Here is a 26,429-nt window from a genome sequence, read left to right on the forward strand (position 1 = left end):
TTCAATGAAGCTGTTTTTATTTTTGAAATGTAAAATGAAAGTTCTTCGTTACTGGAGGGAAATGATACAAGTTCAGCAAAGCTTAACACATCAGTAGTGAAGTGACCTTCACAGTTACAGCTGCGACACCCTTGAAATGGACCTGACAAAGAACCAAATGTCATGTCCTATCTAGGAACTAGAGTAAAAAAAAAAAAAAGATGTTGTTGTCACCTAGTAAGGAAGAAACTCATTACCAATATAGAAAGGCAACAGTAATTAAATAAATTAAGAAAGCATCTTTAAACTTTTCCATATACATATAATATATATTTAAATTGCCATTGACTGTACAAGCTTTAAATTTTCAACTGAAACATTTACAGAAACTAGTGTGAAAAGTTGAAGGGAAAGTTTTGTCTTTAGAAAAGGGGGGTCATTTTATCACTCATAAGCTGCATTAAAATACTGAGAAATCAGACTTAGCCTAGGTTTCTTACTTCGTTGCTTATTCATCCTCACATGTCAGAAATGCATAGCTGTTCTCTAACCCAACCTTACTTCAACATGTCCAGGCATTTGCTACTTGGTAGCACAGAGAATACTTAAAGCTCTGACCTTAACTCAAGAGGATAGTTACATAAGCATTGTATAGGTCAGACTGGTGACATTATTACTCATGGTTCTCTATGAAGTATTAAATGTGTAATACGAGTTTTATACAGAAATAGTAAAACATCATGTTAGTGAATAAATGGTCATGAGTTAATACAAAGCTAGGTAAGTTTAAAATTTAATCTGGAATACTGCAATCCTGAGATCCAAGGCATTCAATCTTCCAGTTTCATTCTACAGCGTTAACATCTGTAAATTATATGTTATTTACACAGGTTACAATGAAGAATTCTTAAAATACTGCATGGATATGGGTAATCCTTTAACTGGAATTCCAGAGAAACGGTTATCAGAAAAAGAATGCACAGATTTGAGCCAGATGTGGGACCAGTGCTGAGAGGGGCAATAGACACAATTTTTCCTTGCAAAGGAAAAATTAGTTTTCTCCAACGGAGTATCACTGGGTGTATTGACCACACTTTAGGGTAGGGCCTATGCCCAGTAATAAATGGTCAACCCAAAATTAACCCATTGGTATTTTTGTAGACATTTTGTTTCAAAAAAATATTTTATTAACTGTCTGTCTCTGTCTTTGTCTCTCTGTTGTCTCCTGTCTCTGCCTCTGTCTCTGTCTGTCTCTGCTTCTCTCTCTCTCTTTGTGTGTGTGTGTGTGTGTGTGTGTGTGTGTGTGTGTGTGTAAGAATGGCTGCAACAGTGCTTGAGAGGGAAGAGAAGAAGAATGATGTTGAGGAGGGAGAGGGAGACAGAAATAGATATGGGGCAAGCAGATTTAATTTAAGAAATAGCATTTTGCAATGTAATCCTTTTCCCACCAATCTTAAAATTGTATGGGAGCACTCTCAAAATCTTTCTTTTTTAAAAAGATTTATTTATTTTATGTATGAGTGCTCTATCTGCCTGTATGCCTGCATGCAAGAAGAGGGCACCAGATCTCATTATAGATGGTTGTGAGCCACCATGTTGTTGCTGGGAATTGAACTCAGGACCTCTGGAGGAGCAGAAAGAGCTCTTATCTACTGAGCCTATCTACAGCCCTGCATTCTCAGAATCTTACGTGGGAATTGTATGGAAACTTGTCCCTAACATGTTGCAAAATTGGCACTTACTTAATGTTGCATTTTTAAAACATTTTGCTAATTTAAATGCCAGTCAATTTATCCCCCACCACTAGGAATAATTTTTTCCCACGCATACCATTGTGCACTTCCAACTTAGTATATGCTGGCATGACGGCTAGCAGGTGTTTAGAGCAACGGTTAGTGAGCACGGTTTCCACCAATGAGAAAATGTCAAAGCTCAGTCTGTGCTGTTTAGCATGAGAGCCAATAATCAAAGTGAAATATTAATTATTCAGTACTTGGGAATTCTTAACATTGAGAAGGCTTGGGCACACGGTAGGATTTAGTACACAAAAAGTAGAAATTGATTTGAGTTTTAAAAGGCATCAGAAATTATAAAAGGCAGAGAAGTGATACAAAGAATTGCTAGAGTTTGGGATCAGTATATCTTTAGAAAAGGCAAAATTAAGAATTTCATCAAATGTACTGAGGAAAAAAAAATTATTTGATGAAAGACCTGTGAATATATAACTTTTTGTTACTGTCATGTATTTTGCTTTCAGATTTGTCAGAAATTTTGTTAAAGAGTATTTTATTCTCCACCTGAGTTTGAAAGTCTGTAACTTTATGTTAAAAGGATGAAAAGTGAACTAGAGGAAACCAGGTGACTTTGGAACCTCCACTGCAGTTCTTTACACACTCTTCGTCTCATTGGGAGTTAAGACAATTCCACACCACATTAGGGCTTTTTAAAATGGAAAGAGCTTTACCCAGAGGTATTATGTATTAGCCTTCAAATGAAATCCTGCATGGAATACTGTTCTCTTCTACAAATCCTAAAGTGTATCTGTTCTTCTCCAGTTTGCAAGTGAAAGATAAAATAATTTTCAAGGGCAAAAATCTAAGAGGAGGTATTTATAGCAAATGGAAATGAACCGTGTCTGTATTGGCTCTTTTCTTGGTGGATAATTTTTTAGCAAGCTTTGATGAAGTATAAGCTCTGTGTCTGAGGCCAGTGTCTTGATCTGTGAGGAGAAGAGCCTAGAAACAGGTGCGGAACATGATATTTTCTATAATATAATAACTCACTTGGTCATTTCTAATAATTTTTAAGCCCCAAAGTCTCCACACCATCACAAGAAGAAAGAGCATAATAGCAACGAACCTAGAAAGCTAATAACTTCAGGAACTACTTCCTAAATTCGCTTAAAGCAAATGAAAGGCCACGTAGAAAAAAGAGACAGAGAAGAGTTACATCTGGGGTTTCAAAAATGGAGTCTCTGGTTCTCTCTTTCTGGGAGTCAATGAAATGAAAACAACTGTATTTCCAATCAGTGATGGGGTCTGGTTCACGCATCACTCTTGGCGTACGCTCTTGGATCATGCAATCATCAGTGGCTGGTGCACATCAGAATGTAATATTGAAAAAAAAGGAATCCCATGAAGATGGATTTATAGAACCACATTAAGAATCTTTTTCAAAGCAGGGAGGTGGCACACGTATACTCACACTAGCACGCAGCACACACTAGCTCAGCTCACACCATGATTGTGGAGAAAAATTGAGGTGAAACAAGTCTCAGAAACCTTTTACATGAGCATCAGAGTCAGCTGGGTGTTTAGCAATGGCTGGCTGATCAAGAGTCTAAGGCAGGAAACCTAGTTTAAAAACTACAAGATTTCTATTTACTTCCCTTTAGTCTTTATATAAGTAGAGACAAATGACAAGTTATTGCTGTTATTTCCCACCTAGTCTTAAAGCCCAATACAAAAATAAGTCAATGTGTTCTCTAATGCTTCTAAAAACAGTTTGAGTAATAATTTTACTTATGTGATTAAAGAAATGAAGTAGACATCTACATTTATGAAAATCTTACTTTTAGTTACATTCAAAAGAAAATACAGTCCAGTTTTGTTTGGTGGAAATCTCCCATCTACTGCTTCATTCCCTTTATGCTGTAAAACATTTTTTGGGGGGACAAAATGTATTTGCAGTGCAAAAACAAAAACAAAACAAAAGTCCATAAAACTAATGATTGAATCGAGCATTTGGATGAGTTCTCTGATGGGTTATCTACAAGCACAAGAGTCTACTGTCATGTTAGGATAGACTTTAAGCACAACATTCTTGTTTTCATCAAAGAATAATATACTGAGTGAGGACATCTTTTCTGGCACACAGCAAGGCTCAGGAATTCCAGAGACGACCCCCACAGCTCTCACTATGCTCTGGATGGTTGCATGATTTGACGGCTTCAAAGACTGGAAAAAGAAATAAGAGAAATATGTCAGGTAAAACTGCTTTCCTCGGGTCTCATCACATATAATGGATTTGTTTGAACAGTTTTAGGAAGGCCTACATCATTGAATATTCAGCCCAAACTAGTCTACCTCCAAGGATGTATCCTCTACAAAGCTCCTGCTGTGCTCCAGGAATTTTGTAGGTGGTGCCTTTAATCTTCACAACAAATTGGCTACATTTTTTTTTCAGAGACTCAGAAACTTAAATGACATGTCTGAAGTCAAACAGCTGGCAAGTAGTATAGTGAAACTTTGAACTCCATTCTGTTGGCAGAAATCATTTAATAAGAAACACCTTAGCCCCCCAACCATGGAAGTAATATATTCTTTATGTTTTTAATTACAACAACAAAAAAAATTGTTCCTGACCCTCTATGAACCTTTAAAGAATTCCAGCAAACACACCAACAGAGATAAACATCAGCAACTCTAAAGTGAAATTTATTCACTGTTATTAAAATTAAACTAGGTGGAAGAGAAGGCTATTTGTTTCTTTTATCTTGTACTTGACAAAAGGATTAGTCTATGTTACTCTTTCATTCGTAGTATACAATTACTCAGTTCGGACTACTTGATTGGGGTTGACAAGGTGACACTATTGACCACTGGAGGTCACTGTCGCTCTGTGGGCAGCTCAAACTGGGTGGCATGGAGGTCTAAGGTGGACCACGTCCTCCGGGATCTCAGTTTTTCACTTGGGTGTCAGAAGTTTGATCAAGAAAGCCTTGGTTACACTCTTCCGTGATGAAATGGAATGCATTTACTTAGAAAGATACATACAGCTCTACCTAACCTAGAGGTGTTGAAAAGAGTCACAATCTCAAGCCCAGAGTTGGTCAAAAGAACTTTTCCAAAAGAGAAATGTCTGGCAACACTTCAACTCTCCTAGTATTTTTTTTTTGGGGGGGGGGAAGGGGCAGAGGAGGGTGAAATTAATTGAGGACCATGTTTATGGCTCAATAGACCATTTGCCTACCATGAGCAAGGGCCTGGGTTTGATCCCCAGTTCCCCTCAAAAAACACAACACAACAAAACAAAATAAAAACACCCTCCCTCCACCCCCAAAAAAACAAACAAAACTGAAGGTGTGGTGTAATCCTACAATCCTGATTCTCGAGAGTCAAAGGCAGAAAGATAAGGAGTTCAAAGTCAGCCTCGACTACACAGTTAGCTAAAGGTCGCCCTGGGTTACGTGAGACTCTGTCCCAAAACAACAAAAAACAAATCAAAAGCTAAGTAAACAACAACCAAGTAACCATGACAAAACAGAGGAATACGGACAATGTTATTTTATCTAAAGCTTTCCTATTCCTCACAGCTCAGAGGGTTTTGTGCCCATGAACTTAAGACTCTAATCCCCAGCCTGTGGAGAACAGCAGGAACATGGGAAAAGACAGGAAGTTAAGGGGGCAAGCAGGCCAAAGGAGAAGAAAGTGACTCTGGAAGCTGATGTACTCTAAGAAAATGAAAACAGGCCAAAGAAAGGATTGTGTTGGCAGAGGAAGGGAAGTGTTATCTGAATCATTCCCTCTTTTAATTTCCATGGGGAAAAAAAATCCATATACTATGCTTCAATTAAAAAAAGAAAAAACTAGTGTTAATAATACGGGACTGTTTTAACTCTGCTTCCTAGTGACTGGAAGAATGTCACTAATTAAATAAATGGTTTAATTAATTAAATGGTTAATCAACTGTAATTGGTTACAAAACAATGTATTCTCACCTTATGTTTCAAAAAGTCTGAGGATTTGTACTTTACATATTATTTGCCCTAGATTAAAATGACTTTACTGCATGAAAATTAGTAGAAAAAAAATTGTAGGATCAAAAGGGGGTGCAAGTGTATATGAAAATGTCACAATGATGCCCATTATTCCACATAATTAATATTTATGAATAAAAAGAAAAGGTGTGAAGTTTAAGGGAACTGCCTTCAGCATCCTAACACAGCAGTGAATAACCAGTGCTGGCTGCTGCATTTATGTGGTTGGTTTCCCCTTTTTCTTGTATAGATTGAAAGCTATTTGAAAGACAGCCTTTCAAACAGCTTGCTGTTAGAGCATTAGAGGCAGTTGGAGCCAGTTTTTCTGATGCTGGTCTCAGTGGTTAATGTTTAATGCCTGAATGCCATGCAGTGCAGGTGGCCTTAATTAGTCGGGTACTTGAGCAATTCGTATGGCTGTGCACAGCCTCGCTCAGCACCTAGAACAGTGCACCTAGACACTGGAGCAATATTGTTAAATGACTGAAATACTTAGAAGAAATAGCACCCCCTTTGTTTTACTCATTTATAAGAAATAACTCCTATCAACAAAAATAAAAGTTTCTGTGCAAGTGACTTGGTGTAGATATGGAAAATATTCATGGGTGTTTCCTAGGAAAAATTCCTCTCTCTCTCTCTCTCTCTCTCTCTCTCTCTCTCTCTCTCTCTCTCCTCTCTCTCTCCAAGTCAGAATTGATGGGTTCAGAAACTGAGTATCTGAGTAGTCTCTAGTGGGCTCGCCAGAATCAGGCCCAAGCCCTTCATTCTGGGAAGTTTTGTATTAGGGACCTCTCACATGACCAGGGAGTATCCCCTGTTTTCTAGCTATGGAACCCTCTGATGGAGCTACCATTACCAGAAATAGCATCATGCACAAATAATCCATGCTATCATTTGCTGGTGTGAAGCATGCTGCCAGAGGAGTTTTCGCTCTCCAGCTAGGAGCGTGTTTCTCAGGACTTTCTTTGTTCTGAACTTAGAGCTGATACCAATCACAAGTGCAAATCCCAGCTCCTTTCTGCATTCATCACTCTCCAACGAGAGCCTGCGCCTTCAACATCAACTCCGGCAAAGTTTTGCCGAGGTTTGTCAAGATGTTGTGTTTATGGTGTTCATCTTCATGACAGGGACTAGAGCAGAAAGATCTAGGGAGCTTCTTAAGAGCCTATTATTTTTAATTCATTAAATGTGAATCTCTTTATATGGATACTTGGTTCAAAGTATTTCAGTTATTTATTGCCTAACCCAGTATCTTCGCTATTCCTAGCTTTTGCACAGTTCCTTGCAGAAATAACTTCATTCCTTTAATCCTTGTTGGTTTCTTGGATCTCTGTCAGAAACAATGGCTCAATCATTTTTATTTGAATTTTTTGTTTTCCAAAGTGCTGCTAAGGGGGTGAGGGAGGCAGAGGCACAGAACTTGGCTCTGGATATCTGAGTATTTTCATCATATGGCATCATTCCAAGAGTCTTTCTCTGGAAGAACAGATTGGCTGTAAGAAGTAAAAATCAGAAGGAAAAAAAAAAAAAGTCCAAACTGTTGTATCTGTGAATAAAATCTACAGTGGTCAAGCCTGCACCTGCCAAGCCGTGGATACTGTCCTCTGGTTAAATTTGATTATAAATACATTAGAAAGGGAAAATATGTCATCAGCTAAGAACCTTCACTCCTGACCTGGGCCATGAGTTTTGCTCCACGCTCTTCCAGTCAGCCCACATGGGTGTGATGGCCCAGAAACTATCTAATTGGAATCAGTGAAAGGGCAAAGCCTGGAATTTGGGAAAGGCAGAACACAGCTGTTCTGAATTAAAGAGCAGGTTGTCGACTTCTGCAGACAAAGAGGCCCGCCATAGAGGCCAGCCTTTCTTCACCCAGGAGGCCAAAAACAGGAGGCCCGACAGAGGAGTCTGGCCCGGGAGAACTTTCCTCCGAGGCAAAAATGTCTATCTAAAGTCTGAGCGTTCTTTGGCACTTGAGCCCTTCCACGTGTGCCGTGCTGATCTGAGAAGGCAGCTTCGTCCCCCTGGGCTGCTCAGACTGCGTTTTTATTTAACTCTCACATCCTGGATGCCACACCAGACAGTGCTAATAGAGGTGCCTGCTCCCCTCCCTTTATATCACAGCTCCCCTCCTCCTTTGTCACTGCTCCGCCTAAAAGATACAAAGTCAGGAGAGCTCAAAGGGAACCCCCTAGCGCACATTAAAAGCTAAGCACAAGTCAGTGTCAAACTTCCGCTCTCAACTCGGCCAAAAGAAATCTCAGCCTCAGAGAAAAGACCTCCACATGTATCCCTGCTACACGTCCCTGGAGCTTTGATGCCATTCCGAGTTTGAACAAATATTATGATGAGTCCAGTTACTGCAACAGATCCTCTTTTCATTCTATCTCCCCTACCCCCCACCCCGCGAAGAACCTCCCTGGAAGAGCTCACGGGCTGTTGAGCCCAGAGGGAGAATCCTATTTTCAGTTTTGTGATGTTTGAAGAGGGACCGAAAACATTTACAAAACCTTTCTTGCCTCGTGGCCTTCCCGTGCGTGCTTGCTTTCCCCACACAGCGTTCCCTTAGACATCCCTCCTCTGCTACTCGGTCTCCTCCATAGCCACTAGTCGGGTCAACAGCTGAGCTGCCCACTCCACACAAGGTGCCCCATTATTTCGTTTGCTCGCCGTATTTGTTGTTCAGGTACTGTTATTTTTCTTATTCACTATTTTCGCTATTTCGAAAAAAAAAATAATATGTAGAAAGTTTCGATTTATCTGAAAGGCCACTGCTGCTTAGTGATATGGGACCAACTTTCAAGCCAAAAGGAACTGACTGTCCAGGCTGGTGTTCTGAAGAGCGTTTTGGGAATCGGTGACATGAAACTTGAACCTTGTTAGATGTGCAGTGTCTTCTGTGGCCCCCACTTCCCATGCATTGCATCAGATCCTATGTATTAATAAGAGTTTAGACAAACCAAGGCTTTCCGAGTCCTGCTATGGCCAAGCGCGATTCGTAACGTGGATGCTCTACTGTAGGTCTCTTCTTAAAGGAACCTGTTTATTACTTATCCCGTGTGACCTTTCAGACTATGATTCTTCTGATTCCTAAGGAACTACAGCAAAGTTCTTCTGAAGAGACAGTGGGTTTACAGACAGTGAAAGCAAGCAGAGCAAAGCTCAGAGGCACAAGTTGGGAGAAACCATAGAGACATGGCAACACAGTTCTCCAGGGTCTGGGGATGAAAAGCAAAGGACTTGAGCATCTCTCTCAGCTACATTTGTATGGTTTCTGGAGCCTGAAAGTTGGAAGGGATGGAGAGGGATTGTTTGAACAAACTGTAAGTCCTGAGTAAACTCAGTCACTCTGAACTCAAAATAAGATTGGGGCCACATCCCTGCTACTCGATGTCACAAAACAAGCCACACTGTAACAGGACACACTGTGCTCTTCACATTCACCATCTCTGTTTCACCCAAGATTCCAAACGTCACCTCAGCTGAACAAATTTTGTCTAACCAATAAAGGTCCTTTCCGAATCCTCAGAGAAGATAAGGATCTTGCTACAGCCCTGAATTCACAACCCTTACTTTATGTTTGGGTTCTTGAAATGGAAAATCACAAAAGCTCATTTTTCTGAGACAACGAACGAGGAAACCAGGATTTCAGATATGCCGGAGGCTGATTTGGCCTTGGGTAGTCAAGCCGTTCTATGTGCAGGTCAATCAACGATCCCAGGAGTAGAGTACAAACCATCAATATAAAATGAAATAAGATGAAATCGACAACCCAAAAGACAAAGGAAACATTTTCTCTATTTTCAGGCAGCAGCAAAGGACTGATTGAGATTTTACTAAAAGTCCACTTTGATTCCTCTTCTAAATTCTGTCCATGTAGTCACTGTACGATATGTGGTGGACACTTAAGCTGTTGTAAACGGAGAATGGAGTACAGCAGTAAGCTTAACTGGATGGGTGCCTGGAAGATGTATCTAACTTTTCCTGTAGACTGTTCTATTTATACCTATTGCAAAAAGAGTGGTCATTTGGACTTGCTTTGAAAGATGGACTTCTCAAAATATGATATAAGATACAGTCTCTGATGGTTCTGAAATAAGCAAAGGTAATTTCTGACAGGGTGAGTGGGACCTTGGGAGAAGCCACCAGTCACTGCCTCCTCATCTTGTGTATATACATTTTATATATAAGATGTTTAAATAGCATCTGTTTGGCTTCAGGCCAGTTTACTTAGCCAAACCCTGGTTTTGACCTGCATAGGGACAATTCAGCTCATGAAAAAGTGCTTATGAAAAAAAAAGTTCTGTATCAGGCACCAGATGCCTCAGTCCTTCCCTTTGCTTCCACACTCTTCATTCGTCCCTTCAATACCACTCAGAGGTCAGCTTCCAGCATCTGGGGCTTGCTCACTGTGGACAGGTGTACATTCACAAGTGACCACATGGCTGGATAGGCACCATGTTTGGAAACAAAAAAAATGCATATTGTACACATATGTTTTTCATAGCCTTCATACCTCATGTTACTTTTAACAGTCATCAAAGAAATCCCAAGCATAACCACATTGCTCATTTCATTATACTATAGAATTTTATAAATAAGGGCCTGAATAGTTCTTTTTTTTTTTTTAAATGAAAACACACTTAAGCATACTCTTCTACCCCACACAAAGATAAAATGAGCACAAGGTAAAGGAGAGTGGCTACCTTTGGCATTGGGAACTGGCAGGCTCCAGAGCAATAGTAAGCATCAAATGACTTGGGGGAGATAATCCATTCACTCCATCCAATATCAGCAAAGTCCACTTTAAGGTACCTCCTGGCACAGTTCCGAGGTTCGATCCATTGCTTTCGTCTTGCCTTCTTCAGGGTCTGCTCATCAAACTTCAGTGTCTGTCCCTTCTGATGAGGCCCTTTCCTCTGTTTCTTCTTGTTCTTGCTCTTCTCCAGGGGCTGAGTCTGAAGGCTCTTGTAAGGCTTTCTCTCCTCCCATACCCCATCCTCCTTGTACTGATACTCTGCCCCAGGTAGCTCATTGTTCTGCAATGGCAACAAGATCCCAGTAGAGCGCTTCTTCCTCCTTTCAACAGAGGGGGCATCTCTGACATGGCTATCCAGTCCAGGCACAGTTCCTGTGGAGAAATCTCGGTGTCTCTGTAAACTAGATACCACGCTTTCTGGCTCAGAAATGGCAGCATCATTGGCATATACCAAGATGTAAGGCTCCGGGAAAAGCAGCATCCTCTTGGGCAGCTCATGTGCTCTGGAGGTAATGTTAAATCCAAGGAGGAACTCCTCATTTTGCTTGGACTTCCTTAAGAGCTGAGTGATGTCTTTTGACAGCCAAGACATACTGTCTCTATAAGGTTTGGCCACATCTATGGACAGGTGACCCAGGAGCTGGCTTTGGTTGGATTTGAGGATCCATGCTGAGAGATCTATCTGGATGTGCTGTCTCTGAGCACGATGGAAGCATCCTTGGGACACTGGACAGCCCAAGCTGATGTTCATTAATTCTCCAATATAGAAATACAGTGTGGCTGACAAAATGTTTTCAGACTTGGTTAGAGAAGTAAGATTAAAAGTGTGCAACCCTCGTTTTTGAAGGGTTCCTAGGAAAGAAAAAAAGAGAGAGAAGCAGAAGTAAACATGAAGTATTATTTTATGCAGTATTCAAAATTCAACTCAAAGTAAATCAGCACTCTAAATATAACAGTTAATGCTATAAACCCTTGGAAGCAAAAAACATGGAGATAAATCCTCATGACTTTAGAGTTAGCAGTGGTTAACATATGCCAATGCATTCAGTAAAAGGAAAAATGTACCAATAAATACAAGCTTAAAATAAAGTAGACTTTACCAAAGGTAAAAGTGCTTGTATATTAAAGGCAAGTACCAAGAAAAAAATGAAAGACACTACAGAATGTGACAAAGTGTTTGTTGTAAAATATTTGCTGTGTATCTAAAAATTTAGTAGCCAAAATACAACAAACACACAAGTAACAGTTTTAATTCCACAACGGAAATGCTAATGTGAGCAGAGAGCTTGAACAGATACGTCTCCACGAGATATATACAAGTGCCCAAGAAGGATGTGGAAACATGCTGAGGGTCGGTAGGGAAATAAAAACCAGAACCCCAGTGAGGTGATACGTACTTGACGTCACCCATAACGACAGAAAGCCTTAAATATCAGAAAGTTTGTGGGAAGAAAGTGGAATTCCTTCTAATTATTAGGGTAGATGTAAATTGATTCAGCTGCTGTGGAAAATACTTTGGTATTTCCTCAAAAAAAAAAAAATCTAACCAGGAACTTAGCATATGATAAAGCAATTCCTCAGAAACTGAACACAGGCAGGCGCTCAAGTGTATATGCAGCAGCCAAAGGTAGTAATGGTCCAAACGACCATCAGCCAACGAACAGATAAACAACTTGTGCATCTATAAATCAGAGTACTGTCATTGTGAAAAAAAAAAAAAAGAATACTTATATGTGCTAAACATGGATGTGCTAGCACGGATGAACCTTGAAAAGTTATGCAAGGCAAAGAAACCACATGTCAGAGCTCACTTACTGCTTAATTTCATTTGTGTAAGCTATCCAAAGTATTTAAATCCACAGAGATAGGAGCAGAGGTGTTCTCTTGGGGTAAGAAGCAGCTAGGAATGAAATGAGAAGAAACTGCCTAATTGTTCTGAGGTTTTATTTCAGCTGATGGAAATATTTCAAAGCAAGTCAAGAATTTGCAGCAGCATAGCTTTCTGAAGGCTTAACTGCCACTTTATCATGTATTCACTTTAAAATAGCTAATTTCATGTTACGTGAATTTTACTTCCATGAAAAAGAGCAGGGAAGGGCATATGGGGGTGTTTGGAGAGATGGAAGGGAAAGGAGAAATTATGTAATTATATTATTGTCTCAAAAGAGATAATTTTTAAAAAGGAAACCAACGTGGAAAAGAAATTTTCCAGCTTCTTGCTTTTGAGGGTTTCTTTTAGAGAAAACACAGCATGCTGGCAGGAGTAAATTTCAAAGGTAGGAAAGAGTACGGCAAAAATCAATCAGCTTTACTAGTTCGTTTGGTCTTTGCTGAAGCACTGTGAATATGTGGAAATTACCGCACACTAGTACGCCTACTGTGCGCATGCTGGTGGGTGATGTGTGAGCGCTGGAGAAAACCAAGATGGATGTCTACAGACTCTGCACCTCAACCAGCTGCCTCTCTGACATGTTTTTTCATTCTTCTGGTCCAAGCAGAGGGCGTAGAATTTGAACTGGCTTTAATTATGGACTTAGTCACTTATTAGCTTTGAGACTCTGGGCAAGCTAATGTCTCATTCATAAAATGGAAAGGCTATTACAACAGACACTTAGAAACTGCTTTGAGTAAAGAACATGGACTCCCCATTGGGGGTCACAAGGCCACTAAAAGCATCATGAAAGCCTGGCATCTTTGCATCTGTGTTGTATCCTTTCCTTTACTCTGGAGCAGATTCCTGCCCAGCTGGACTCAGGCTTGTTACTAGCTTGACTGTCTGCCTCAAGTCTGGTGGTGCAGGGTGGCTAAGCCCCAAATGTACCCAACTTGTCTCATCCCCCTTCAAGTATGAAAGCGTAGAGATATGAGCAGCTAAGGTATTTCACTGTCAGCTTTCCCAGTGCCCCATTCTGGATCCCTCTTGCAATAGAGGGATCTCCAGTCACCTTGACTTCCAACAACAGCGAAACCTTACAGGAAAGTTGACCTTCTAATGGGGTTATCACCTAAAAGACAACAATCAGCTAACTGTGGTGGAAGCTGAAGTTGTTCTTATACCCACACAGGAAAGATCATCTTGGGAACCATGTTGTCCTTTCAAGGGATAAGGATTCATCCAGAGTCACCAGAACTGAGACAATGCGTACCTCATTGTCAAGTCAGACCTCAACTCGTCCAGGACTGCATACATATGAATGCCCTTTGCATCCTGGGACAATCGGTTCTTCCTCTATGTAAACCAGAAGCTTGCATCAGTACTCCGAAGATGAGCTGAGATGTCTTGCTTATCTCGGATGTCTTTCTGTTACTGTCATATTGCAGATCCCTTTCCTCCCTTACCTACCAGCACTTTCCACCATAATTTTTGTGTGAGGAGCCTATCTCCTGTGTTGTCAGAATTAATGAGGTATGTGTAATGTTCATAAAAGTTCTAATGTTTCTTAAATGTAAATTAGTAAATTGTGATCTGAGCCTTACTATCATTATCGTAGGAATTATGGCTCCTTCTAACCTACTTTACGAACCATGGATTGGGTGAGTAAGATCCTAGAATGTGGATACTGTGACTAAACGAATGAGCCACGCCTTTAAAAACGTAAAAACATAGCACTGTTGTTCAGCTTGTCTGAAGCTCAGCATTCCGTGAATTCAAACTCTAAATTTACATAGTTCATGAAAAAAAAAAAAACAATTGAAGTCATTAAGTCACACTTCTAGTTCTTCTATTTGAGAAATAAGCAACAGAAAGAGCAGGAAGCTAGTTAGCAGCTGCAGAAATGAGTCCTCGTAGGATCATCTACTGAGTTCCAGGGAGGCTGAGGTTGGACCTGAAGAAGCCAGAGCCTGGGGTCTGTCCCAGAGAGCCGCCTCCATGCACTTGTTCCATATACATACTTATTTCAGAAACACACATGCCATCGTGAAATTATGTTCTTGATCAAAACCACGTTTCAGTAAAAACAAAACATTTTTATAAAGACGTGGAAACTTAAAAATGAGTTCATCAAGTCCCCAAGCACGGGGGAAGTGCAATGGGAAACATATTTTACTCATTTTTAACATTGTGTGAAGCAAAAGGAGGAAACTGCCATTTGTGCACATTTGTATAATCCATGACACTGGGATAATATCTTACAGACCTTTATAACAAAGCTATGGCATTGGGCTGTTCAGAGGCTCTGTCCTTAGTTTCGCCCAGTCACCACAACGTCTATTTTTTTTTTGTCCAAACTCCACATAGCTGAGGGGCATTTAAAATGCAGGGAAGAGAAGACACACCATTTCAAGTGCATGGCAATCAAAGATTACCCACAAACACACTGGCGGGGGACGGATGAACTGCAAAGGATGGGGTGTCACTGTCTCACTTGGTCATCTCATCTTACTTCTGTCCTCCACGTCCCGTCTCTGAATGTTTTCTTCTTCCAAGCACACTTCTTCTTGCCTTGTAACCTGCTGTCAGTTAGCCTCCTCCCCATCTCCAATCTTCAGTGTCAACCGACTCTCAGAATTCTGCTACATTGCCTTCTCTCATCTCTCTTACTTCAGCCCGGTGCATTCTCTCAAAGTGCCATGGCCAAGACTCAGATGCACCGTAGCCAACGGCTAAGCTCCCAAAGTGCCGGTCTCTTCATCTATAAACCACGCTTAGTAGAACCAACTACAGGGGCTATTTGGAGAATCCATTAAAAGAACTCCGGTACAGCACACAGCACACAGACCCATTAAACATCAGCTAATTACAAACGCACCATCCAGAATGGTGGTGTGTAATTGAGACATGCTGGAAACATACAATACTCCCTGAATTTCAAAGACCTCATACCAATAAGAATGCAACATGTCACATGTGCATACTAAAGACTTTCATGGAGTTGAACAAATGAGTATATAGCAATAATGAAGAATCATATAACCACCGGTAAGAAACCTCCCACCGTCGTCATAAAAGAAACTCCAGGCTCAGCATCACACAAAACATGACTTGCAAGTTGGGAAGAGGAGGGGGTTCAGCGGGAGAAAGAATGGGGATGAGACAGAATAACTTAGAGTAAGAATGACTAAAATTCATTATATATGTCATGAACCTGCAAGAATAAATCTTTTAAAGCGACAAATGCCTTCCTGTAAGAACTACATGGCAATTACTAAGCATTTATTTTCCAACTTCTCCTACGTTCAGATCTTAAAGTAATTTAACTTTCCCAATAATCTCATTGCAATAGGATCTCCCAGTTATAGCTCAGGCTGGACTGAAACTCCCGCGAACTCAGCTTTGCATGGAACTCACAGCAGTCCCCCTGCCTCGGCATCTGAAATGCTAGGACCAAGCCACCTCATCCAGCTGTCAATTAACTGTTTGCTTATAACAACAATAACAACAAAAAAAATGAGAATTTCTCATGTGTTTCACTTTATCCACGGTCCTTGCGCAACTTTACTCATAAACTTAGGTATCTAAGTTTAAATATCAGTAACAGGAAAGTGCTTTAACACCCACCTTTCGTGTTCTTAAGTATGCGGACACAAATGAATTTAAATTTCTAATCCCACACCTAAAGTGGACTTTCACACTTTTCTAAGTGTCAGTAACATGTAATACCAGTAGAAAATAAAAATAAAGGTGGACTTTATTAGCTTACATAATTGGCTTATGCACTTTCAGTGGGCATGGTAGCAAATCCGAACTGTATGCTGCACCTATCAAATACAAGTACAGCAGGTACTTACTTCCAGCACTCTGCTCTTAATTATTGGTACAGAGGAAAGTAATTAAGAAAGTAATCAAGATGACAGAGTTTTGGAACTGCAAAATAACTTCAGTTGAATAAATGAAAATACTTGACATGGAGAAAGAACAAAATGGGTTGATGTTTAACCCAGGAATTATTTGCTTTCTTTTAATTTTAATTCAATACCTTTCAAAAATGTTAACATTTATTTAATTTTATTTTATGTGTATGGATATTTGTCTGCATGTATGCCTATGCACCATATATGTGCCTGATACCTGTGAATCCAGAAGAAGCCTTCAGATACCCTGAGACTGTGGAGATGGTTGTGAGATCTCATGTGGGTGCTTGGAATCCAACCCAGGTCCTCTGGAAGAGAACCCAATGTTCTTAACAACGGAGGCATCTCTTCATTAAAATATGTTAAATTAAAATATAACCACATCTATTCTCCCTTTCCCCCTCCTTCCTCTAACCCCTTCTAACTTTTCTCATGTCCTGTGGTGCTTGATAGTTTTGTATCAACTTGACAGAGGCTAGAGTTATCTGAGAGGAAGTAATCTTAATTAAAAATATGTCTGCACAAGATTGGGCTGCCCAGAGCACTGCAGGACATGATTAAGTCATGATTGACAGGAGAGGGCCCAGTCCGTTGTGGAGGTGTCATTCCATTGGTGGTACTGGGTTCCTGCTCTGTCTGAGTTCCTGCCCTGACTTCCTTGATGATGGAGACTAACAGACCTTTTCCTCCCCAAGTTGCTTTCGTCACAGCAGTGGTAACCCTAACTAAGGCATCCCCTAACCTTCAAAGTGATAGACTCTTTTTCCTTGATGAGATCTCATGCACACAGGCAGGCACGCATACAGGCACGCACAGACGGACAGACAACACCCTCTATGCTATAAAAATATATAAACACAACCTGCTGAGTCCATTTTTGTTGTTGTGTGTGTATGGCTTCAGGGCTGACCATGTGTTGGATAATCAGTTAGGGATCTCATCCTTGGGAGAGGCCAATCCTTCCTCTCTCAACAGTCACTGGTTGTCTAGCTTTAGCATTAGCACATACATTTCAATACTGTTGTTATTTAGACCTTGTTTGTGCAGCCCACATCTAACAGAACAAGACCTCCAGGAATTCTGGATTCTATAAGACTCCCTACTCCTCTCCCGAAACGTTCCCTAAGAAAGAGGTGAAGGTGCTGTGTGACAGATGTGTCCCCTAGGGCTGGGGTCTCCACAATGCAGTGATCTCCATGTTGTGTTTAGTTATAGTTGCTGCAGAGAGAAGCTTCTTTCGTGAGGGATGATAACTACACCCTTTAAGAGGAATCCAATCCCCCTGAAGCACCCCATTACAGGGTGGGCAGACTAGAAAGCAAATTCCAATTCTTTCCAGAAGGATGCACTTTTAGTCTCTAACCCATCTCTCCAGCCCCGTGAATTTGTTTTTTAATATGTGAGAGGCTTCAGAAAGATCAAGGTGTGTCTTTCCTGTGCTGTAGGTGAGAATGAAATCAAAAAGTCATTGCTAAATGGTGGCTGGATCTACAGGATTGTTAAGTCATGACTCCGACTTAACTGAGAAACATCTATGGGAACCTGAGGAGGGCAGTCCTGAGTCTGCTGTTGTTGGAGAGTCCCCACACAGTGACAGAAACCACAGGACTTCTTAGTGATCTTGCAAAAAAGGGCAACAAAGCAGCAGGTTCCTTTCTAGCTTTTTTCCTAAGGAGATGGTGGCTTTTTTTTTTTTTTTTTTTTTTAATAAGAAAAAATACAGCTACCAATAGGTGGTGCTATTTTCATGCTGTTTGGTGGTAACTCAGCCCAAATTCGATGTTCCTTGCTGGGCCTATATCCACAGCACTTTGGTCAGTCAGTGTTGGATGTTACAACCTTGTGTTCTGAATACAGTTACAACCTGTGTTTTTGAATAACATTTGAGAACTGGAAGGTGTTTTCGAAGGTGAGTTTCTGTGCCGGAGCTTGAACCCAGGGTCTTTAGAAAGCCAGGCAAGTTCTTCCACTGAGCTAGCACCCCAGGGCTGAGAATGTTTTTTTTTTTTTTTTTCCTTGACAGCAAAGGCACTGGCCTGGAAGCTTATCTTGCAACTCACTCCCTAGTCATTGCAGGATGACTCCTTCCTAACCCAGCGAGCTCCTTGAGAACACACCACATTTTACACTGTATTTTCCCAACTTTAGTGTAGTGCTTGACCCTTCGGCAGAATTCAATCACTGCTCTCTATTTTGTCTTGTAGAATGGATATACCGATCTTGTTCACTTATCACAAAAGGAAAGAGCATAGAAGTTAGCTGGCTAGTGAGCAACTGTTTAAAGAGGGAACTTGGGCAGCCCATCACCTGTATTGATCTTCCTAAGGGGTCTGATAATTAACTAGAGGTGGAAGATGTGTTTCTGTTTTTATCTGGAAAACAAAACCAAAAATTGAGCTTAGGAATTGAACTCCAATTCTGAGGGCTTATAATTAGGCTTCAATTTAAGGGTGTCAGGAGCATTTAGGCCTCCTTTTGTTTGGCCACACTCTGTGTCTAGCTGAGATGGTAGCTTGGGAGCTGAGTAAAGGAAGTTCATATTCACACTGATCCACACAGAACATTTCCAAAGGGAATTAGCAGATACAATGAAAAGCCTTCTATGCAAAGTCTGATTTTAAAGCAAATAGACTAAATGAAATTGTGATGATTAGCTAAATCCCTAGGAAGCAAGGAAAATATTTCAATCATACTGAAAATATGTAATTAAGCACAGGTCTCCACGGCGCTCCCTATTTCTTTCTCCAAAGGAAGTCATGCTGCTGGAAAGGGCCAGTGCGGGTGGGGGGTGGGGGTGGGGGGGGAGGGCACAGAAGCCACTGCTTGACTGTCCTCTGCTGGTGACTTAGGAAGAACCTCTCCATGCTGCCTTCCTCTTTCTGAAGGAGGCTCTGAAATGGAACACAAATCACAGCATTTTCTGTTGTTTTGAAGCCTCAGTCAAACCATTACGGTGGGAATCCCCAAACAGCCATTCTCTATGTGAAGAGCAAAACACCAGCCAGAGATGAGCTAGCATATTTTTTTTTTTCTAGAATAGAAAAATGTTCTCTAATTGTTTATGTGCACAGGGCCTCCACCCAAGGGCATTCCTAGACTGTGAACTCCCAGGAGGGCAGCTGGGCCCTGTGACTCTTTGAATGCCTATTGCTTACTTTTACAATCTGGATCACCTATATACTGAAGATCATTTGTTCCATTTGTTAAATAAACAACCATTAAATTTACCAAGTTCAAGAGTTTCCTGCTTGACACCAAAGTGAAAAGCTTCTCAAGTAAGTTCAAATTCAAATTCAACTGAAACTTTTACTCAAACTGTGGCAGGTCCCCCAAATTAGGGAGGCAAAATGGGATGGAAACCCTGCCTTGCAAAGGCTAACAGGAGAATAAACTTACCGTTAGGTTGAAAACCCTCTGCAGGTGTGAGAGAAAAGCAAGAAACTTTGATACAACACTTCCTTTGAAGCCTCCGTGAAGGGCAAAAGTGGCTACTTTTCAAGGCAGAAATTTCCTTTTCATTTATCTAAAAAAGCGTCTAGCTGGACTTTATAATGTTCATGTAAAAAAAAGGGGGGGCGTAGATTTTTCACTTTTCTGTTGACTAAGAGTTAGACTTGAGTTCCAATGTAGGCCATACAGCTAGTTCCTCTAATACTGCTATTCTCATTTCTCATCTATGGTTAAACACAGCCAGAAGTGCTCTCTTCTCTCTCTCTCTCTCTCTCTCTCTCTCTCTCTCTCTCTGTCTCGCTCTCTCTCTCTCTCTCACACACACACACACACACATACACAAAGAGTGAAGCTCAATTGAAAAAGTCAATGTACAGACACAATACAAGTTTACAAACGTGAGGTATTCTTAATATTTTTCAGAAACTTTTTCATTCTGGTTTTACAGAAAGCATAAATGCATCTCAAATGTTGGAAATAAGCACACGCTTGTGAGCAGAGGGTATCGTGGGATATTGTTGACACACAGAAGTCCTCTTACGTTAGAATCCATGCTGTTCCAAACCTGTTTTCAACAACAGGCTGGTTCTGCCCTGTCCTTGGTGGTTTCACCTGACCTGTGGGCACTTCTGAGCCCTGAGGATCACTGCCCTGCAGAGGCCCTTCAATGTTCAGCATCCCCTTGGTAAACACTCACTGAAGTGTGGCTTAATATTCTATTTCTTGTCTCACTCCACTCATTTAGTGGCGCCTTAGTGGACAAGGGAAAGATTCACTTGACTGTGGTGAGCCTCTTTTGGAAAGGGTATCATGCTTTAGTGATAGCATTTCTTTTTCCTGCTGGGGGCTTCCAAGGAAGCTTATGAAAATCGCGCACTCTTCTTTCTCACCTGGGGGGTGTTTATTAAAAGGAAAGAGAACTGGCCAGTCAGCCTTTGGAGGGCATGTCCTCTATCTTTTCAACACCTAGCTCTAAGGGATTTGACACCCTTACCTAGCTTATAAGAGCAGCAGCTGGAAACACATGGCATTCTCTCACATAAACAACACACGAATGGCTCCTTCTCCCTTCCCAACTCTCTCTCAATTCTGTTTAATGACAGAATTCTTAACCTAATGGTAAGAATTCAAACTTTCTGCTACTACCACCACAATAAAGCCAGGAAGCTACTAACTACCAGGATTTGAAAATTCAACAAATGGGAAAACCATCAAACTTTGGAAATAAACATTCTGCCCCATAACGGAGCCCAGAAACCTGGTTAAATCATAGCCAATGAATGTCAAATTGTGCAATGATTGTCACAGGAATTCCAGATACGGTAAGTATTGGAGATGGTGAAAGACTTGATAGGAGTCTGAGGTACATACGTCTTTCATCAAGGTATGTATGCTGACCCAAAGATTAATGAAGTCATGGGTGCCACTACTGCTGTACTTTTCCACAAATAAAATAACTTTTCTTTTCGAGCTATTATGCCTGCCACCAAACAAAATTTATCGACGGCAGAGAAGAAAACAGTAAAAGACTACCCCTGCAGAAGTGGAGGACGTGAAACACAAAGGCAGAAAGACTCTACAGCTATACTCAGAGAACTTTGTATCGTGGAGAAAAGAAGACCTGACAATGCCAAATGGACTTATATTTAAAAAGTGACGGTGTAATCACATAGTCCAAGCTCGTACCACTGGGACATGAGAGGCCTGCTTGTTTGCAGTGTGACAGTCACCGAATTTTGCAGATCTACTTTTATGGTGAATCAGGATGTTTTCGAACCCGTGTTTGTCCAGCTGGACATCCTAGGCCCACAATTCGCAGAAGGCTCTCTTGATGGCAAAAGAGAAAATTAGCTCTTGTAGGGGGACAACAGCACTTACAGAGACTGACAGGTTTCACGCTGATCATTCTTTCTTCTCAACTCACTTGACCTTGGCACCCAGTTTCTTACAGTGTTTTCCAGAGACGACTTTCTGCGGAAATTTTCCTTTATAAAATAAGATCTGGCCACAAGAAAGAATGGGTTTTGAAATGGGCTTTGTATGCTGAAATTTCGCCCCATTTCTGCTGCCATGAAAGGACCTGTTTTCTTCAAGCCATCTTCCTAATGCAAAACTTTGTAATGAAATATACTCAAAAGTAAATTTGGCTTTCATATTTTTATCTAATTAAAATATATATAAACCAACCAAACACGCACCTATGAACTTCCACGGCTCAGGTAATGTATATAGCCCTCTCAGTTCCTTATTATGTATACACTTTAGTGCATAAAATTGAGTAAATCATCTGCTTGAATGAATTATCTGCTTGGGAGTTTTTCACACTGACCTCTGTGGTCTCTTGGGGTCTTTGAGTGTGTGCAACCACACTACAAAGCTACACTTGAATTTTTTAAAATGTAATTCATTCTCTTTTTTTCCTTTCCATCCAGCATGAACAATCAAGAATTCATGGTATTATGGATTTTTAAATGTCAGGGATTGTAAAGCTGTCTTGCCTATTACAGTAAAACTTCATTAGAGGCTATCATGTATTCAAAGTGGTGTGTAATTCAAAGCAGCTGCACATCCCAGCGCCTCTCCTCCAGATGCACTGTTGTTCTTTAAAGAAAAAAAAAAAAAAAAAAGACGTGACATAACCCAAGGGCTCTATAGCTTCAAGCCTTGTTTCTAGGTGCCCAGAATCTTGATAACTATATCTTAATGAAGTTATTATAGTCCATTGTCACGGAACACAGCAAAAATGGTGCCTTCCCACTGATCCATGTATTCTTCAGGGCACTGGCTTCTAGTCAAGTAATGATTTTTCAGGCCTGGATCATATATCAACTTCCCTACAGCCTTGTAGGTAATCGTTGCACTTTAGGAATATGTCAAAATCACATCCTCTATATTGAAAGATTTTGATTCATATTAGTTAAGACTCCTCTGTCCTTTTGCACTGAGGCAAAACATTCACTTGTGAGTCTGTGTTACTTCAGTCTTTCCTTCTCTTATTCGTGATGGCAAATATAATTTTCTTAAAGGCAATACATTGGGATGTGATGTTTTAAAATGTCATAAATAGAGATAGTTTTTACACAAGAAAACTAAACTTCCTTTGCTTTTCCTAGAGATGTTACGACTGAGATAAGTAAGATCAAAGGACCATGGGAAAAAAAAGAGCTTAAATTATGTACTGTAAAGGATCAGGACAGGAGAAAACCTCATGAAAAATATTCTGTTAGCCCATAGTAGCCAAGGACAAACTTAAATCAAGACTGAAACAAAAGCTACTTTCATACTCTCTGTCTTCCTGCTGGATGGTGTATCTCTACTAGCCTGGAAGTTTTTGTCATCCATAGTTCTGTGAATCACTTTTTTTTTTTTTTACAAAGGAAAAGATAAAACTCGTCTTTACATAAACTCTCACATATGAAAAGAAAAGTCTGTAAGACTCCAAGCCTATGGTTTTGGCACACCGACTGCCTGGAGCTGAGAAAGGAGAAAAGAGGTTTGCAGAAAGTATGTTTAGGATCTCTGCCACCCACCATCAAGTAATGGTTTAAGTAGGAAGTAATCAGAGGGAGACCACAGCAGCTAAATTTCAGATATCCTAGGTTTAGAACAATAAATAATTTTAATCAGATATGTTCCAAGGAGCAAATGGCTCTCTGAGGCTATAGGTCAGTCCGAACAAGCACTCGGAGGGAGAGCCTGGCAGATCAGTGGGCACTCCATTTACAGGGCACAGACACCTGACCTTCCATAAAATCTGTAACATCTTTGCTAGAGAGAAGCACGTGTGTTGTGTGGAACTTAAGCATGCTGGGCTGGACAAAAAAAAATAAATCTGATTTTTTTAACACAGGGTCTTTTTCACAGGTCACCAAGTAAGGGGCGTTTGGGGACACTCATACTATGAAGGGAGGGCAGCACACACAACTTTAGCACCTTCCTGGAGTCCTGCCTCTTACAGCTAGAGAGGTCTTAGAACAAAATCCTTTCAGCGTGTGAGGAACTAAACACTCTTGGAAGGAGTCCAACATGAACCAGCTCTCCAGGAGTCTCTAACGAGGTAACACGACTCTTTAAAGCTTCCACACACACACACACAAAAAGTGTCTACTTTTGATGAATAAGTCATTAAGGAGGTTTGTAGGATGCTAAAGGGATTACTTTCCTTATCAGGGCACACAGCCTTGTATATATGTTCCAAGCTGCAATCCATCATTTCTAGGGAGTGTCTGGCCTCTGCAACAGTTTATCATTTGATGGTCTACGACACAGTGAGGCTGATAATGGACACTGGAATTATAATGGGTAGAGTGAGTGAAAGCCCGGATGTTATTAAGTTCTTACCCCCGGTTTACTCAGTCTAAAACCAGTAGCTAAACAGTGTGGGAATGAGACAGAATCCAAGTTTACCTTCAAACACTGTGACACACACCAAAAAAACAAAACCTGTTGATACAAAAATGGTTTGTCACTTGTATAGCTCAACTTATTCTCTGGGAACATAACCAAATGAGAACTATCAAAGCCAGAGTGATCTGAGTATCCTCCTATTGCCACCTGCTTTGCCCACCCACCAGCTTCCTTCCAAGACCTTGTTAAACCCCACAGCGCGCTCTTTCGCTGAGCTCTGACCTCAGCGCGAAGCATTACTGTAAACAGACAGGTCACTGGTGTCAGCGCTATCAGGGCGGTCTCTTCAAGGGGGCTAAGAAGCTCTGCACCAGGCCAATAGGTTTCTGGGTCCTCAATAGAGGACGCCTCTTTAGAGGTCCTGCCCACAGGTCTACGAAGAAAGTGAAATCTGGCTTAGCTCAGCTTCTACCTAAAGACTTCTCTGCATTAAAAGCATAACTCACATTTATTGTAAATGTCATCGCGCCTGTGAGCTCCGAGCGAAGCACAATCCATGAGCCCCCCCCCCCCCCCCAGCCCCCGCGCAGCTCCCAGGAGTCCTAACTAGTCAAGTTGAGGGAAAATTCATCTACTGGTTTTGGACAGAATTGAGAGAGCACCCAAGACACAGCCTTGACCCTTGAGCCTTCCTGACCAAGTCCTAAAGGCAGACTTAGCAAACACCCCTCCCTTGATCCTGAAGGTCGTGTTCCCAAACTCTAGTACGTCCTCAAAGCAGTGAGCGTCCAGGAAATGTGCCCCCAGGAGCTGGGGGTGGGGGTGGGGGGGTGGCCTTAAGCCACGAATTTCAGCCGCTATGAACTGTGTTGAAAAAACCGGGAAGATCTTCATCGCACAAGCTAAGAGTGGTGAGTTCACTCTCCACCCGCGGCCTCTCCCCACGCTAACTCTTCCCAGTTTGGACCCCGCAAGACTTCATTTGCCCGGATGGGCTAGAAATAACCCGAACACTCACGCACCTGGCTTTGTTTACGAGTTTGCCACTAGGGGACTGTCAAGAAGAAAGTGTCAGATACAGCAACACAAAGGTCGCCGAGTTAAGAGTGAGTGCTGCCTCCGGGGAAGTGCCAGGCGGGTGCGCTTTCCTCTGCCGGCCCCAGGCTTGGCATAAAATGGCATCCGCGTCGGTATAAAAGCAGCCAAAGCCCGTCGGAGGGAATTTCCGCTGAGCGGTTTAATCATCACCATAAGATCTTCCGTAGGGGTGCCCCGGGAGAGGGGTTCTGGGCGCTGAGTGCTCTCCCTTGACCTCTCCCCTTGCTGCTCGGCTAACTAAGACCCTGCCACACTGCACTAGCTCTTCTCCGACTTTCTGGTCCCAGCGGGGCTCAAACTGGGCTCCGCCGGAACGCAGCAGGAGGAATTTGGAGAGGGCGGAGGGGACTGGAAGGCGGTAACCCGGAAAGGTCCCCGGACAGCACTACCTGGGGCCCGGAGACCGCGGGGTGGCACGCCGGGAGGGGCTGCTCCGGAGCTGAAAGGGTTCCCTCCCCCCCCCCCCCCCCACCTGCGGCTGCGGCTCTGAAGCTGCGTACGGTGTTGCCACCACGCAGGGCCTGGGGACCCGGAGGCAGCGAGCCGGGTGTCCGGGTGGCCTGGACTCTGCCGCCGCCGCTGTACCTGTCGTAGAGCCACAGCATATGCTCTGACACCTTATCCTGCGGCGGCCAGTCCGGGCTCGGGCCACCACCTGTCGTGCGGTCGCCGGGTGCAGCCCCGCGGAGCTCCGGGAGATGCAGGCTCGGTCTCTGACCGCGCGCCAGGTTCAGACCGAAGCAGCCTAGCCACAGACACAGCAGCCCGCGCGCCCAGGCCATTGCGAGGTCCCGCTGTCGCGCCGCGCGCTTCTTCGGGTGGCCCGGGACACTCCGGAGGTGAAGGGGACGGCGGCGGAGCCGGGGTGGCGCTCCAGCTGCGGAGCGGACGCCGGGAGCCGGGCACAGCTGGAGGAACCAACCGCGAGGGCCGGCAGGTGGGCTCTGGGTGCCAGCCGCGCCTGCTCAGCTCCCCTATCCGGACGGAGGGCTGAGGGTCTCGGCAAGGGCAGCTAGGGCTGCCACGCGCGGGCTCTCCCTTCCGCGCCACCTGAGGCTCGGGATCCGGGGATCTGGATCTGCGCTCCACCGGCCTGGGACGCGCGCCGGGGCGGGGTGTGCGCCGTCGCAGCCAGCTGAGTTCTCAGAGGACGTGGTGTGTGTGTGTGTGTGTGTGTGTGTGTGTGTGTGTGTGAGAGAGAGAGAGAGAGAGAGAGAGAGAGAGAGAGAGAGAGAGAGAGAGAGA

General features: G+C 42.4%; 1 protein-coding gene across 1 annotated transcript; it reads right to left on the reverse strand.

Annotated features, from left to right (window-relative positions):
- Bmp3 (bone morphogenetic protein 3) lies at positions 1-26,422 on the reverse strand. The gene is made up of 3 exons (XM_055594485.1): positions 25,657-26,422; positions 10,444-11,348; positions 1-3,935 (listed from the first exon to the last, which is right to left on the reverse strand). The coding sequence occupies exons 1-3, from the start codon at positions 25,964-25,966 to the stop codon at positions 3,744-3,746; spliced, it is 1,407 nt and encodes a 468-aa protein (XP_055450460.1). The 5' UTR covers positions 25,967-26,422; the 3' UTR covers positions 1-3,743.
- Positions 26,423-26,429: the final 7 nt, after the last annotated feature.

The sequence above is a fragment of the Psammomys obesus genome, unplaced genomic scaffold (assembly GCF_907164565.1).
Source record: "Psammomys obesus unplaced genomic scaffold, mPsaObe1.curated_primary_1811, whole genome shotgun sequence".
In the NCBI taxonomy this organism is placed as follows: domain Eukaryota; kingdom Metazoa; phylum Chordata; class Mammalia; order Rodentia; family Muridae; genus Psammomys; species Psammomys obesus.